Source organism: Lampris incognitus, chromosome 4 (genome assembly GCF_029633865.1).
Source record: "Lampris incognitus isolate fLamInc1 chromosome 4, fLamInc1.hap2, whole genome shotgun sequence".
Classification (NCBI taxonomy): Eukaryota; Metazoa; Chordata; class Actinopteri; order Lampriformes; family Lampridae; genus Lampris; species Lampris incognitus.
In genome coordinates, this window is record NC_079214.1 from 31,733,927 (window position 1) to 31,751,503 (window position 17,577).

The 17,577-nt window shown below is 43.9% G+C and overlaps 1 protein-coding gene across 1 annotated transcript in view; it reads left to right on the forward strand.

The window, feature by feature from the left end:
- The window catches only part of greb1 (growth regulating estrogen receptor binding 1), a 73,226-nt gene that overhangs the window by 24,721 nt on the left and 30,928 nt on the right, over positions 1 to 17,577 (forward strand). The window contains exons 10-14 of the mRNA XM_056278676.1: positions 8,717 to 8,902; positions 9,644 to 9,780; positions 13,837 to 14,113; positions 14,725 to 14,853; positions 15,079 to 15,318. Of these exons, the coding sequence (XP_056134651.1) occupies positions 8,717 to 8,902; positions 9,644 to 9,780; positions 13,837 to 14,113; positions 14,725 to 14,853; positions 15,079 to 15,318 (969 nt within the window). The remainder of the gene's footprint in view (positions 1 to 8,716; positions 8,903 to 9,643; positions 9,781 to 13,836; positions 14,114 to 14,724; positions 14,854 to 15,078; positions 15,319 to 17,577) is intronic.

Below are 17,577 nucleotides of genomic sequence, written 5' to 3' on the forward strand. Positions count from 1 at the left end.
GGTCATCCAAAAAGAAAATCACCTGACTGATTCCAGTATCAAGATGAAGCAATCCAAGAACTGCTACAGGAAAAGCAAATGCTTCACAATGCCCACCTGAAAGCAAACTCTGAGAGGAGTCAATCGGCCTTCAAGGCAATTAAAGCCAAAGTTCAGAAGGAGATTAGGGTGATGAAGGACAATTGCTGGAGCAAGAAAGCAGGAGCACTGCAGGCCTTAGCAGATCGAAATGATATGCATGGACTCTTCTCTGCGCTGAGAGCCATCTACGGCCCAAGAAGCAATATGATAGCACCAGTAAAAATAGTAGATGGAAGTAAGCTGTGTACTCGTACACCCTCTTGAATCAAGAAGGATCAGCAGATCCAAATGCATGCCAGTGGCTTACAAGAAGGCCAATAAGAGAAGATCTCTGTGAGCCAATCACAATGGCTGAAGTAGAGAAAGCACTTAAAGACACCAGAAGTGGGAAGGCACCAGGACAAGAAGGCATCCCGTCATACATCCTGAAGCATGGCGGCTCAATACTTAAGTCAGAACTACTAAAGCTCTTTTATGCCTGCTGGCAGAATCTATGCCTTCCTAAAGACTTCAAAGATGCTTTGATTGTGACCATCTACAACAAAAAGATGGAACGAAGCGATTGTGGAAACCACCGTGGGATCTCACTTCTTTCAAGTGCTGGAAAGGTTCTGGCTAAGATCATACTGAACCAGATAAAGATCCTTTCAGAAGAAGTGTTGCCTGAAAGCCAATGTGGTTTCAGAGCTGGTAGATCCACCACAGACATGATCTTCACCCTGAGACAACTCCCAAGAGAAAGCGACCGAACAGCACCAGCCACTTTACATTGTTTTTGTGGTCTTTCAGAGGTTTTTGACACTATTGATAGAGAGACGCTGTGGAAAGTGCTAGAGACTTATGGCTGCCCCCAGAAACTGATCAGTATCATCAGACTTTTCCACAATGATATGACAGGGAAAGTATCAATTGGAGGAGATGTCAGCTGTGTTTTCAATATCAAGCATGGAGTGAAGCAGGGATGTGTGCTTGCACCGACCCTATTCACATTATAGCTCGCTGCAGTCCTAGAAACAATGTCAGCCAACTTGAGAGGTGGCTTGTACATCAGGACCCGAACAGATGGAAACCTCTACAATCTTGCGAGACTCAAGGTATCTACCAAAACAAGAGAACTCTGTGTTCGAGAGCTTCTCTATGCGGATGACTCAGCTCTGGTTGCCAATGATCCTAGAGAAATGCAAGAAACAGTAGACTGCTTCTCTTCAGCAGCTACCCTCTTTGGACTGAAGATCAGTGTCTCCAAAATAGAGCTTCTGTAACAGCCTCCCCCCCAGAAAGCCCCAAAGAATATCAGATCAGTATTTTGGTTAATGGAGCAACTCTGAAGACCACTGAGTGCTTTACCTATCTGGGCAGTGCTGTGACAGATACAAACTCCTCTGACTTAGAAGGGGACAGAAGAATACAAGCAGCCACAAAAGCCTTTGGTGCCCTCCACAAATGACTTTGGTCCCACCATGACATCAGGCTGACAACAAAGATCAAGGTCTACAACACAGCTGTTCTCACGTCTCTACTATACTCCACTGAAGGCATGACCCTGTATCACAAGCACACCAAGAAACTCACCAGCATACAGCTTTGTCATCTGTGAAAGCTGCTGCGAATTAGGTGGGAAGACAAGGGGCCCAACACAGAAGTATTGAGACGTGCTGGTACTGTCAGTGTTGAAGCCCTAATAACAGCCTCCCAGCTCAGATGGGCCGACCATATGAGGAGAATGCCAGACAGCCACCTACCAAAAGAGGTTTTCTACGGGGAGCTGTGCCAGGGAAAAAGGAAGCAGGAAGGCCAGAAGCTATGCTTCAAAGATGTGCTCAAGCGCCACATGAAGATCTGCGGCATAGATGACTCCAGCTGGGAGACAGTGGCCCTGGACAGACAGAGATGGTGCTCCACAGCAAGGCAATCAAGAACAGCTGTTGAACAAAAGAGACAAGAAGCCTATGATAAGGCCCACCATGCAAGACATAACAGACCAACTCAAACAACATTCGCCTGTGACAAATGTGGATGATATTGTGGCTCGAATGTGGGCCTGATGACCCACAGGTGTACTTGCTGAGCTTAAACTGCATCACAGTCATCATCGTTTCGATAGACTGCTGAAGAAACAGTGTTTTAGCATCGCCTGTGAAGAGCTGCTCAATGGACACACGCCCAACAGAAGCCCCTCATGTAACACCCCACCAGCACCAACATCACTAACAGGTGTGCATAAGACTGTCATGAGACCATCATAACCATGACATGACACCTGTCATGAACATGAAGAGAGTCTTATGAATGTTTCATTTGATCAATTATGTCATTGTTTGAGATGTCTGTTTTCGAGCTACAAATGTGCAAAATATATAAAATTGAGCGGCTCAGTCCCGCCCGCTTGGGTTGCTACAGCTAAGACATCACAAACAATGTTAACTAATTAACCGAATTACTCTTAATGACAGCTGTCATAAACATTCATAAAGATTCCTTCATGTTCTTGACAGGTGTCATGTCATGATTATAACAGTGTCCTGTCAGTCTTATACACACCCCATCAAATAAAGTGTGACCACTAAGGGTACACAATAAAGTATGCCTCTCTTCCCCTTTAACAATCCCCCATCCTTTTCTACCCTTCAATTCCCTTTCATCTTTATAACTACATCTCCCTCCACTTCTGTGGCCTCCTCTCCACTCTTCTTCTTCCAACCCCCGCATCTCCTCTTTCTCCTTCTCCTGCTGTGTCTCCACCTCCCCCTCCTTCCGAGCTTCTGGAAAGTGATTCCCTCTCTTCCTCTCCACCCTGCACCCATGCTCTTTTTTGTGCCTCTTTTTCATCTCTTCTTTAATGCCTCCCTCGTCATTTGCCCTATCCAAAGCTCCTCTCTTTATCCACCATTACCTCCGCATTTCTTACCCCTCTACTCTTCCATCTCTCTGTGGCCCCTGACCTCCCTCGTCAACTGACCCCAGACCCTTCATTACTCAACATGCCTACACCCCTTTCACTCACATCCTCTTGCCTGTATCATCTATCCCTTTCTTCCTTGGGGACAGATCACACCATTTTCCCACCATCTAACCCTGCACAATAACAGCTGGTGTATGTATCTGTGTCTGTCTGTGTGTATCCATGACTTTTCATTTGCATATAATGGTCTGTCTTTGAGTTTATTGGTCAATTTAAGTCAAGTCAGTTTTATTTGTATAGCCTAATATAACAATATCATTTACTGGTCTAACAGATATTTGTGCATCAAAATCTATGAAAATGTGGAAAATAAAGTGACTGTTATGCAAAATTAATAATTGTCATAATCACAGAAGTCCAAAGCAGGATGACCAATTCAAGCTAATGTATAAATCTCTGTCCTGACCCAATGTATTAACCTGTCTGTGGTTCCTTCAGAGGTCACTATGTAGAATCTCTGAGAATACATATTAGAATACATATTAATCTCCGAGAATACATATTAGAGATTACATATACTTGTGTGTATATATACAGTGCTGCTTGAAAGTTTGTGAACCCTCCAGACGTGGTCACTGTTTTTGTAGAAAACATTAAAATAAGCTCATTACACATACATCCAAATCCCAATTTGTAAAGCACACCTTCCAAATAATGGACACACACACAAAAAGAGATATATTTTCATTATTTAATTCAACAAAGGTGGTTTATTTCACAAAAACTGAAAATTTAACATGTGCAAAAGTATGTGAACCCTTGTATTAGTAGCTTGTGGCTCCTCCTTTTGAGGCCATTACTTCAACCAAACGTCTTCTGTAACCACTAACCAGTCTCTCGCATCTGCTTATGGGGCTTTTTGCCCACTCCTCCTTGCAGAACTCAGCCAGATGAGAGAGGTTGGAGGGACATCTGGTATGTACCAACTTCTTCAGGTCTCGCCACAACATTTCAATTGGATTAAGATCCGGACTTTGACTGGGCCTATCCAGAGTACGAATCCTCCTTCTCTGAAGCCATTCCTTTGTAGTTTTGCTGGAATGCTTTGGGTCATTGTCTTGTTGCATAATCCATTTTCGTCCCAGCTTCAACTCCCTGACTGATGGCAGGAGATTCTGGTCAAGAATTTGTTGATATGCCGGAGAATTCATGGTTCCTTGGATAATATGGAGTCGTCCAGAAGCAGAAAAGCAGCCCCAGACCTTCACATTTCCACCACCATGCTTCACTGTTGGGAGGAGGTTCTTTTCTTCATATGCAGTGTTGGCTTTTCTCCAAACATGTTGGTTTTGATTGTGACCAAATAATTCTATTTTGGACTCGTCTGTCCAGAGAATGGACTTCCAGAAGGTCTCTGGTTTGTCCAAGTGCTCTCTGGCAAAGTTGAAATGGGCAGCTTTGTTCTTTTTTGAGAGCAGAGGCTTCCTTCTAGCAACCCTCCCATGAATGTCATGGCTATTCAATTTTCGTCTGATTGTAGATGCATGCACATTTGTCCCAGATGCTACCAGAGAGGTCTGCAACTCTCTAGAGGTGATGTGTGGGTTGGCCTTTACCCGATTTATTATTTTTCTGGTGCTTCTGGGTGATAGTTTTGATTGGCATCCACTTCTAGGCAGAGTTGCTGTCATGTTGAAGGCCCTCCATTTGTAAATTATTTGTCTTACAGTGGCTGGATGGAGCTGGAATCTTTTGGAGATGGTCTTATATCCCTCCCCAGACTGATGGGCTATCACTACCCTCTTCTTCATGTCCTCGGATATCTCCTTTGCTCTCGGCATTGTTGATTTGTATGGGACCACAGTGGTTTGGTTGGTTTCCTTTCTCTTTTAATTAGTGCAGGCCAAACCCTTTCCCAAGGATGTCTCATTTCATTCATCTGCTTAAATGATTAATTAAGCACCCAAATGTGTTTCACCCGAGTCTGTTACCTGCTTGACTTAACCAATGCAGCGGGGGTTTCACTTACTTTTGCACATACACTATTCCATGTTTCATGTAGTTTTTGGGCTACTTAAACAAGTCCCACTAAACAAGTACATGCAACTGATAAACATATCTGACATTTCATACATAAAAACTGGTGATGATAGAATAAGAAAATCATGGTAAAACAACAGAAAAATCTAAACTGCTCAAGGGGTTCACATACTTTCAAGCAGCACTGTATATATATGTTGTGGTGATACACAATTGAGGGTAGATTCACCAGGGGCTGCTGCTCCTTTAAGGCAGACGTTCAGAGTGCTGGTGTACGCACAGCTTAGAGTTTCCGAGGTGGAGCCATGTTTTCAGCAGCCTAGCGGTTAGCTGGTTGCAACGAGAGATTGTGCTGTATCGGTGTTGTTTTGTGTGATGAGTAAACGGAATTGACTCGACTCGATCTCTCTGTCTCCTCAATCCTGCACTCCCACATTGGTGACCCCGCACATTGACAATGAACATGTCGACCCAAAGCGTTGACGACACCGCTCCGGCTCCGAGTGATGCTAACGGGATAGTTCATGTTAGCGCTAGCATCTCAGCAGCAACGGTGAACTTGCCCGAGTTTTGGCAGCACAGTCCCTGGCCATGGTTTCAGCACATTGAAGCCCAGTTCGAGCTGGGAGGAATAACGCGACACGTTACGAGGTATTTCCAAGTGGTGGCGGCGTTGGATGCCCAGACGATGGCCTGAGCTATGGGGCTACTGGAACCCCCCCCGGCTGTCAGAAAATACGGTGCACTCAAGGCATTCCTTTTGCAGCTCTTCGAGCTGTCAGAGATGGAGAAGGCGGATCGCCTGTTGTCACTCAACGGACTCGACGATAGCAAACCTTCTGAGCTGCTGGAGAAGATGTTGGCCATTTTGGGCTCGGCAGATCCCTCCTTCATTTTCACCCATATTTTTCTACGGCAGCTCTCAGCGCCTGTGCGCATAGCTCTAGCCAGCTCCGCCCTCTCCTCCACCAAAGACTACCGTGCTCTGGGTGCAGAAGCGGACAGGATTTTCTTCGCCAACCGGCAGCAGTTCATTCATGCGATGCTCCCCACTCAGACCTCGCCCCCGCCTCTGGAGGACGCAGTGGGCACCGCGGCTGCGGTAGCAGCCCGCCGCCAGCGTGACAGCGGGTTTTGTTATTACCACAACATGTTTGGTGCCAGGGCCAAGCAGTGTCGCCCGCCATGCAGCTTCAGCGTTCAGGGAAACACCAGGGCCAGTGCTCAATAGCAGCTCTGAGCGCCAGCGAGAACAGCAGGCTGTTGTTTATCAAGGACGCCTTATCTGGCCGGCGGCTGCTGGTCGATTCGGGCGCTCAGTGTAGCATCCTGCCCGAGAGATGTTTTGACCATGTGAATGTGGACCTGGTGGGCCCCCTGCCCCCCTCCCACGGGTTCACTCACCTTCTCACCATGGTGGATAGGACCACCAGGTGGCCGGAAGCTGTTCCCCTGTCATTGACCACGTCTACTGAAGTGGCCCGGGCGTTCTTCGGGTCCTGGGTGGCCCGTTTTGGCACGCCTGCTGACCTCACCTCTGACAGGGGCCCGCAGTTCACGTCGGAGCTCTGGACTGCAGTCGTGGAGGGGCTGGGGGTGAAGCTCCACCGCACCACAGCGTACAACCCACAGGGCAACGGACTTTGTGAGCGGTTTCATCGGTCTATGAAGGCCGCTCTTCGTGCCAGCCTCATGGACAGCAACTGGGTCGATCGCCTCCCATGGGTCATACTCGGCCTTCGCTCTGCCCCCAAGGAAGACCTGCAGTCCTCGTCTGCCAAGCTGGTTTAGCGGTCTAAGCATCGGCTTGGTGTCGATGCAGTTGCCCACTGGGGACTGGGGTTCGCGCCCCGGTCTCGTCAGATCCGACTATGGCCGGACTCGATGAAGCAGCAATCATTGGCAACGCTGTCTTCGGGAGGGGGGCGGAGTCGGCTTGTGTTCGTCATGTGAATGCGTCTCTGTGTGTGTCGGAAAAACAGTGGTTCGGCTTGGATTCGCCTTGTCACGAAAGTGGGGAGGCGTCTCCTTCGAGACTGCCGGCCGGAGAGATGCAGTTGGCGAACGCATGCAATACGAGGGTGGGTGTTTGAATTAAAATAGGGATCAATTGGCTACTAAATTGGGAGAAAAAAGGGAAAAATCAGAAATAAATTTAAAAAAAAAAAAAGCTGGTTTACGGCCAGCCACTGCATTCTCCCAGACGCTGTGGCCCCCTGGTCGGCAGCTTCTCATCGGGCTGTGGCCCGGGACAGTTCCAACGCTTTCGCTCCGATCCCTATATCTCACCACTGCCTCCCTCAGTCCTACATCCCCAAGAATCTGCTGTCGGCCAGGTACGTCTTCATCCGCCACGACAGCCACCATACCCCCCTGCAGCCCCCCTACGACGGGCCCTTCCGCGTCATGGAAGCGGGGCCTAAGAACTTTGTGGTGGACATGGGGGGCAAGCTGGAGCGGGTTTCGGTGGACCGTCTCAAGCCTGCCCATTTGGACCTGGGTGGGCCAGTCAAACTGGCCCTGACCTCGCGGCGTGGACGCCCCCCTTCTCGGGCCCCTGGTCCAGCCTCGGCCCCTGCCCGGGCTCCGGCTCTGTCCCCTGCCCCTGCCCCCGCCCCCATACCCATTCAGCGCAGCCGTTTTGGCCGCCTGGTCCGCCCCCCGAGACGTTGACTGTTTCACTGAGGACTGTTCGCCTGTTGGCTGTTTGTGTTTCACTGAGTACTTTTGTGTTACATTACTGTTTTGCATTTTTTCATGATGGTGAATTCTGGGGGGCCTGTGTGCTGATACACAATTGAGGGTAGATTCACCAGGGGCTACTGCTCCTTTAAGGCCGATGTTCAGAGTGCTGACATAGGCACTGCTTAGAGTTTCCGAGGTGGAGCCATGTTTTCAGCAGCCTAGCGGTTAGCTGGTTGCCACGAGAGATTGTGCTGTATCGTTGTTGTTTTGTGTGTCGAGTAAACGGAATTGACTCGACTCAATCTCTCCGTCTCCTCATTCCTACACTCCCACAATATAATTAGCACAAAAAGTAAGGAAATTTTTGTTTGGTAAATTATTTCTTTGTTGTAACAATGCTTCTTGGCAATAAATCTTATACCGTTGGAAAGCCTGTTTATTTCCCTTTTAAATGGCGCCACATTTGTAAGGAACATGCATTTGTGGAATGAGCAGCAGAGCTGAGTATGTGGGTTGCGCCCATGAAAAATTTGCCAAATCTTCTCTGCCAATGCCAAACAGCTTATTTTGCTGTTGCTATTGACTTGTTTTGAGCTTCTGGTACCCCAGGTGCTGACAATCAGGTGCCTGATAAAAGATGTATTGCCAAGAAGCATTGTTCCAACAAAGAAATAATCTACCAAACACAAATTTCCTTACTTTTTGTGCTAAGTTTATATATATATATATATACGTGTATGTATGTATGTATATATATATATATATATATATATATATATGTATGAAAGTGAACTTGTATTCTGATATGATGAACTCATATTTTGATGTTTTGAGGTCAACTTGTACTTGTATATTGATGTACATACTGTGGCAACAAAGTTCCTCTATAAGGACAATAAAGAATCTATCTAGCTCTGTCCTGTTATCATTGTATGAAAATTAAGAGATTGCTATTATAATTCATGTGTCCTGCAATTGATGCCCTTCTCTCTCTCCTCATTTGCTCAGGCCATGGACCTCTACCTCAGTTGACTGGTAATGTTAGTGAGGTGTTGGTCAATTCTCTGCTTCAGAGTTGTTATATGAGCTCCCAGACCTTACCCAGGGTCTACCAGCACTATGGACCATCGCCCATCCAGCCACTGTCCAGCGAGATGCAGATACTACTCACTGTTTACTACCTGGTACATCTAGGTGAGTATGGCATCGTAATTACAGCCAAAAAAAAAAAAATCAGAGTCACTAAATTGTGCTTCAGCTTTCACAGTTGCACCAGTCATGACTTTACCTAGTTTCCAGGCTATTTTTCATATTCCCAGATTTATCCATTTTAATCTAATGAGGCATATTAGGTTATACAGCATGCCTCAGCCTCAGTTTGTCTCACTGTAGGCTGACTGCTACATTTGCCCCACCAGGTGGAGCCAGACATAGAGCCAGTTGTATTGAACATTACATTGTTGTTTTGCTGAAACTTTGAGAAGCTGTGTTACTGTATACCTTAAATGGTATTGCATGGCCTTTTTCCTCAGTTGAACAATTAAAAGAAAAAAGAATTGGCACTCAGTCACCAAAAGCGCTTCATCGTACCAACAGTTTGAAAGACAACAGATAACTTTTTAAAAGTTCACTAATTCTACGAGTTCAACTCATAGTTCAGAGTTGCATAGTATCTATACGCTTCTCTCTCTGCCTGGTCAAACACACTTACACACTCATATAGGTATAAAAGACGTGCACATATAGGCAGAAATTTTGTAATGAAATTATAGACACATAAGCAGAAATTTTGTGATGGTATAACTGTTTCAATGAATGGACCTGCCTTATTTCTCTCTGCCTCCCCACCAATGCATAAACCCTGTGCAACTGTCACTGTCTTATTTACCATTCCCAATCTGTTATTTTGGTACATCTTTCCCCTTCATTCTCCAGGCCCAGACCAGGTGCCTCTGATTGAAGACTTGGAGCAGATATTCATGAGGTCTTGGAGGGAGTCCCACCTTAGTGAGATCAGACAATACCAGCAACCCCAGACCCAAACTGTCCCAGGGAGGCACTATGGCATCGAGGTAAGACAGTGGATATACAGGATGCTCTATATTGCCTTGAGAGGTTTAAGTTATAAGGTACTACCTAAATGTACTGCAGAAATAATGTCTGTGTCCCACATTGTATTTCTCATACTTGCTCTGTATTGTTTTGCTTTTTTTTTTTTTATCCAAAAGGAGAGCAATTGTAGTATAAGTTTTAAATAATGACTACCGCCCGATTGCACTGACTCCCATCATCATGAAGTGCTTTGAGAGGCTGGTTATGAAGCACATCAAGTCCAGTCTCCCCTCCACTCTGGACCCTCACCGGTTTGCATACCATGCTAACCGCTCCACAGAAGATGCCATAACCTCTGCTCTTCATCTAGCCCTGTCCCACCTGGAGAGAAAGAACAGCTATGTGAGGATGTTGTTCATTGACTTCAGCTCAGCTTTTACACAATCATGCCACAACACCTGATCGAAAAGCTGAGCCAGCTGGGCCTTAACACCTCCCTCTGCAACTGGGTTCTGGACTTCCTCATGGGTAGGCCACAGTCAGTGCAAATTGGCAAGATCACCTACGGGACCATCACACTGAGCACCGGCGCTCCACAGGGCTCCGTGCTCAGTCCACTCTTGTTCAGCCTACTAACTCACGACTGCACAGCATCAACCACCTCCAACCTCATTATAAAGTTGGCTGGTGATACCACAGTGCTGTCTCATCAGCAACAACAATGAATCATCATTCAGAGCAGGGGTGGATCAACTGGCAGTGAGGTGCAAAAACAACAACCTCTCCCTGAATATAGGAAAAACTAAGGAGGTCATTATTGACTTTAGAAAGACCAGTGCCCACAATACCCCTCTGACTATCAATGGTATGGACATGGAGAGAGTCAATAGTGTTAAGTTACAGGGAGTTCACATCACAGAGGACCTCTCCTGGTCCTCACATGTCACTGTGCTCTCCAGGAAGACCCAGCAGCATCTTCACTTCCTGTGACGTCTGAAGAAGGCGAGTCTCCCCCCACCTAGCCTCATTACATTCTACAGAGGAAAGAGAGCATTCTGACCAGCTGTATCTCTGTCTGGCATAGGAACTGCAAGGCCTCTGTCTGCAAATCCCTACAGCGGATAGTGAAGACAGCTGGAAAGATCATAGGAACTGCTCTCCCATCCATCCAAGCGATCTTTGATGCACGGTGCACCCAGAAGGCTTTTAGCATCATGAAGGACCCCACCCACCCTTTCCACATCCACCTCACCCTCTTACCTTCTGGCAGGAGGTACCGGAACATCTGTGTGCCTCCACCAGACTATGCAACAGTTTAATTCCTCAAGCTGTGAGGATCCTCAACAGCCGAAACACTTAGACCTCCATAAAATGACTTTTTGACCGTCTTACTCACTGTCCGTGTCAGGTGTGCTTGTGATGTTTAGGTCTGTGAAGTAATTCTTGTTTCTAATGCACTTTTTGTTTTGTTTTTGTTTTTTTTCTAAATTATTTTTATTGGAGATGTAGGTACAAATACAGTATCCAATAGTTAAAAATATATCCACATTTTATATTTTTAGAAGAAATGCAAAACAAACAGAACAGACAAAACAACAGATGACCCCCCCCAACCCGTGCCTTAGGAGTATTGGAAAATAAAATGACAATACCATATCTTATTGTCATTTGTTCATAATAGGTTCACGGGTTTGCTTTGATTAAGTGTCATAGGCAAGAACATTAAACAATGTACATTTGTAAAATACATGTAAAAAGTAAGCAAGTCATCCAAAGCTGCAAGGGTACAAATGAATAATTACAAATTCAACATAGTTTTGATAGACTTAGCACAAATCTCATCACCATCTGATCTCTACTGAGGGTAATACAGACAGGTTTGCAAAATAGGAAAGGAAAGGCTGCCATTTGGAGTAAAAACGTTCTTTTGATCCCTTCAAAGTATATATAATTTTTTCTAAGGTTAAATATGACATTATATCTTTTAACCACCCAGAATGTGATGGTGGTGAGGGAGCTTTCCAGGCTAAAAGAATCCTTCGGTGAGCCAGAAGAGATATGAATGCAATAATATCACTTGGTTTAGTGTTCAAGGATAAGGACAAATTATTTGTTGTTCCAAAGATGGTGATTTGTGGATTTTGTTCAATGGGGACTCCTAAGATATTTGAAAGGGTGTTGAAAACTAAAGACCAATAATTCTGAAGTGCAGAGCATGACCAAAACATATGGGTCAGATCTGCGGGTGAGTGAGAGCAACGATCACCGTGGATCTAAGACTGGATATATCTCATCTAGTCTGGATTTGCTAAAATGGATTCAATGTAAAACCTTAAATTGAATGAGTGTTAGGCTGGCACATGATGAGGACGAGTTAACCCATTTTAGCGCTCCCTCCTAGTAGTCATCTGTTAGCTCAATATCTAGTTCTTTCTGCCAGTGTGCTTTGATTTTCGGAGTTGAATGCTTTTCTAAGCTTAAGAGGCTCTCATACAAGAATGATATTAGCCCTTTTTGAGCAGGGAGGATAGGGTTTAACATATTTTCCCAAGCGAGTTGGGGTGGAAGAGAAGGAAATGAGGGAAATTGTTTATATATAAAATTACGCACTTGAAAATACGTGAACATATTGGAGCGAGATATTGTATTTTTTATGTAGATCATCAAAGCAGGGAAATGTAACATTGTGAAATAAATCTTTAAAACATTGTAGACCTACATCTTTCCACTTAGAAAAGGTAGAGTCAAGGGTTGAGGGAGGGAATAGATGATTGTTGGTGATAGGTCCTAATACAGATAATGTTTTTAATTTGTAGTATTGTAGGAATTGGATCCATATTTTTAAAGTAGAAAGTACTATAGGGTTCGAGGTGTAGTGAGATGGTTTTATCGGGAGTGATGAAAAGACTAATGTTGGAGGTGAAGACAAGCGACATGGTTAAGCCTCTAATGAGCACCAACTAGATTCCGGCGCATGGAGCCAAAATTATATTTTTTTGTATATTCGCTGCCCAGTAGTAATAGATAAAACTGGGAAGAGCTAAGCCACCCATTTCTTTGTTTCACTGAAGAAGAGTATGGCTAAGTCTGGGGTGTTTGCCTCCCCAAATAAAATGGCTAATTGTTTGATTAATTGTACAAAAAAAAATGTCTTAGGGAGGAATATAGGGAGACACTGGAAAACGTATAAAAACTTCAGGGGAATGTTCATTTTTACTGATTGGAGTCTACCGGTTAATGATAGTGGCAGGCTACTCCATCTATTGAAATCAAGTTTCATTTGATTTAGCAGTGGGGTGAAATTTGCTGTGTAAAGAGAGGAGAGGGAGTGCGTAATTTTTATACCAAGATATTTAAAACCTGAATAGAGTAAGTGAAATGGGATTGAAGCTTGTAAAAGTTGTAGGGCTTTCTCATTGATGGGGAAGCATTCACTCTTATGAAAGTTTAATTTTTACCCAGAAAATGACCCAAAATTCTAAAGGAGTCAGACAATTGTTAATGTATAAGATTCAGGGTCAGTTAAGTACACTAATAGATCATCTGCATACAAAGCCACACAGTGCTCAACCCCTCCTCTTCTCACACCTTGCAATAATGGTGAAGTCTGTAGTGCTATGGAAAGTGGTTCGCAAGTGCTGTAGAAAGTGGTAGCAAAAAGCAGTGGGGATAGGGGGCACCCTGAACGAGTTCCCCTAGAGAGATTAACTTTTTGTTTTTAATATTTATTGTGTGTTATCTGTTCTTATGTGGCTCTGAGGTCCTTATGAAATGTAATGTTGTTCCCTTGTATGTCTGAGACATGCATATAAGGCAATGACAAATAAAAGCAGTCCAAGTCTAAGTCTAAATAACAGATAGGTAAATAGACAGACAGATAGATAGATAGATAGATAGATAGATAGATAGATAGATAGATAGATAGATAGATAGATAGATAGATAGATAGATAGATAGATAGATAGATAGATAGGAAATTGATCCTGTTTTTTTGTTTCTTTCTGCAAAGTGTTTAAAGATCCAATTAGAATCAAGTCCAAACATGAATGGGTTAAATGTTCTTCCTCTTTTTCTAGACAACCCCGACTCTGCCTCGTCTTCCCCAACATCTCTCCTTGCCTCCCCAGAGCCAACAACCCCTGACTCCCAGCCAGCTCCCCTGGCTAGCCCAGTTGGCTGTCTCCTCCTGTGGGGACAGAGTGGTGGTGCTGGGGGAGCAGGTTGGATCTCTGGCTCAAGGTCTTAGCCAAACCTTCACGAGGTTAATGGAAGGACATCTGGCTAATACTAACTATGTAGTCATCATCTGCACCATCCCTGGTCAGGAAACACAGTCATGTGTGGTGGTTACAGGTGAGTGGAAACAGTGAGAATGTGGAATCAGCAGGGAATGCCTGTGTTGACATTCAAGAGTTTTATTTGTCATATAAATAGCCATACTCCTTGTACAACATGTTGTGAAATGCTTTTGTGGTAGATTTGTGTCCTCGGAAGTATTATAAAATAAAATATAACAAGATAAGAATATATAAAATATAGGATTAAAACTACAAAAGATATAGAGTAATATAAACATATAGTACAAACAGAAACCTATATACAAAAAAATTTCAGAATGACAAGTAGGTGCAGAGAAAAATACAAACCAAAAACAGAAGTGTGCAATAGAAATGTGCAAGGTGCTTTGAGTGGAGGGAGGAAGAGGGGGAGAGAGCTTATGAGTGTGTCTCTCCAGTGTACTTACTGCTTGACCTTATTGTGGCTGGTTGTTTAACAGTCTTATTGCCTGGGGGTAGAAGCTCTTTCTTAGTCTTTCTGTGTGGGCCTTGAGGCTACAAATGTGTTTTCCTGACCACAATAGCCTAAATAGTCTGTTGGCAGGGGTGGCTGGAGTCTCTGGATTCCTGAGGGCTTTAGCCTTAGTCTTGCATGTGTTTTTGTGTACGTCTGTGTGTATTCTATAGGTAAACATCAGTGCCGTGCCCTAGCAGAGAGTATGTATTCTCCCAATGAGGGACTGAAAGAGATCAACCACCAGCTGTCCTCTGGCCTTACGCAAGAACTCACTCAGTACTGCAACTCCCTTGGACCAGGTACAGTGTAAAAGTCTGCATGGGTAAATTTGTCAACCTCTTTCTTGTGCACTGCACATGTGTTTTACTCTTTCGCTATGTATGCATTTGTATCTATGTAGGCACACTTGCATTAACGTGCACATGCCTTAGTTTGTATGTTTGTCTGTTTTCGTGTGGGATTAGACATCATGGATGTGCTTTACATAAGTGAAAATAATCGCGACCTACTACTCTTTATCTCAGATGGTGATATAGACTCCCTGCTGGACAGTGGTACATTTGACAGCAACCAGCAATCTCCCTCATCCAGCAGCCATGAATCAGCTGAGGAGAGGTCTTCCAAAGACACACATAGTCCCAAAGACACACACAGTCCTAAAGTCACGCACAGTACTAAAGACTTGCACAGTCCCAGGGATACACACGCACAATGTTCAAAAGATTCACCCAGCCCCAAAGGCAGTCCCAAAGATACCTGTACAGGTGAGACAGAGACAAACACTCACACACAAACACATGCACAGACACACCCCAATTGGTTGACATGATTGTACCAAGGGTAAATGCATTTTTCTTTGTGTGTGTGTGTGTTTGCATATATATATATTCATTCATGCTTATGGCATGAAACAGGCTGGTACTGTCTCATAAAGAATTTACTTGACTCACTGGATTATTTTGCTCCTTATTTGTTGAGCACTTTCCCTACCATTGAGTGTTTCTTTTAACAGTTATATATATCCATTCATTATCCAAACCACTTATCCTGCTGTCAGGGTCGCGGGGATGCTGGAGCCTATCCCAGCAGTCATTGGGCGGCAGGCAGGGAGACACCCTGGACAGGCCGCCAGGCCATCACAAGGCAGTTATATATATATATATATATATATATATATATATATATATATATATATATATATATATACACACACACACACACAGATATACAGATAGGTCCATAAGTATTTGGACAGTGACACAATATTCGTAATTTTGCCCCTGTACACCACCACAGTGGATTTGAAATGAAGTAACCAATATGTGATTGAAGTGTGGACTTTCAGTTTTAATTTAAGGGGTTGGACAAAAATATTGCATTAACCATTCAGGAATTACAGCCAGTTTTATATATGGTCACCCCATTTTCAGAGGATCAAAAGTAATTGAACATTTGACTAACAAGTGGTGTCATGGGCAAGTAATACATTTTCCTTCATTATTCCATGACAAATTAAGCAGATAAAAGGTCTTGAGTTCATTCTAAGTGTTTACATTTGCATTTTATTGCTGTTCATCAGAACTCTCAACATGAAGTCCATAGAGGTGTGAATACAAGTGATGGAGGCCATCATTAAGCTGAAAAAGCAAAGGAAATCTATCAGATGGATAGTAAACACTTCAAGAGTGGCCAAATCAACATTTTGGTACATTCTTAAAAAGAAAGAACGCACTGGCAAGCTCAGCAACACCAAAAGGCTTGGAAGACCACGGAACACATCTACAGTGGATGATCGCAGAATTATTTTCCTAGTGAAGTCAGACACATTCACAACATCTAGTGAAGTCAAAAACACTCTTGAGAGGTAGGGGTATCATTGTCCAAGTCTACAATCAAGAGACGCCTGCATGAAAATAAATACAGAGGGTTTACGACAAGGTGAAAACCACTGGTGTCACTTAAGAACAGGAAGGCCAGATTAGACCGTGTTTAAAAACATCTAAAAACCTACCCAGTTCTGGAACAAGGTTCTTTGGACAGATGAAGCAATGATTAACTTGTGCCAGAAGGATGAGAAGAGGGAAAAGTGTGGAAAACAAAAGGAACAGCTCATGATTCTCAGCATACCATATCATCTGTCAAACATGGTGGAGGTAGTGTTATGAAATGGGCATGTATGGTTGCCAGTGGAACTTGGTCATTGGTGTTTATTGATGATGTTACTACTGACAGAAGTAGCAGGATGGATTGTGATGTTTATAAGGATATACCATTTGCTCAGATTTAGCCAAATGTCACAAAACTGAGAGGACGGCGCTTCACACTGCAGATGGATAATGACACAAAACAAGCTGAGAAAGCAACCCAAGAGTCTCTCAAGGCAGCAAAGTAGAATATTCATCAGTGACCAAGTCAGTCACCTGACCTCAACCCAATTGAGCATGCTTTTCACTTGCTGAAGATCAAACTAATGGCCAAAAGACCCACAAACAACCAGCAACTGAAGGCAGCTGCCGTTAAGTCTTGGCAGAGCATTTCAAAGGCGGAAACTCAGAATTTGAAGATGTCGATGGGTTCCAGACTTCAGACAGTCATTGACTGCAAAGGATTTCCCTCCAAACATTAAATATAATTGTTATAATCATAGTTATGTTTGTTTGTCCGATTACTTTTGAGCCTCTGAAAATGGGGTGACCCTGTATATCCATGGCTGTAATTCCTGAACAGTTTTTATCCAACCCCTTGAATTAAAACTGAAAGTCTACTCTTCAATCACATCTCAAATACTTCATATCAAATCCACTGTGGTGGTGTACAGGGGCAAAATTACAAATATTGTGTAATTATCCAAATACTTATGGACCTAACTGTGTATGTCCACAGGATGTTGCATTGAAACCTTCGATGTAGAAAAAAGGAGCAAAGATATATATTTTTATAGCTCAAAGTTGTTAAATATATATATATGAATGCAGATCTTGTGTATTTGCATATTGTGTAAGCCAAAAAAAGCCCACTTAATT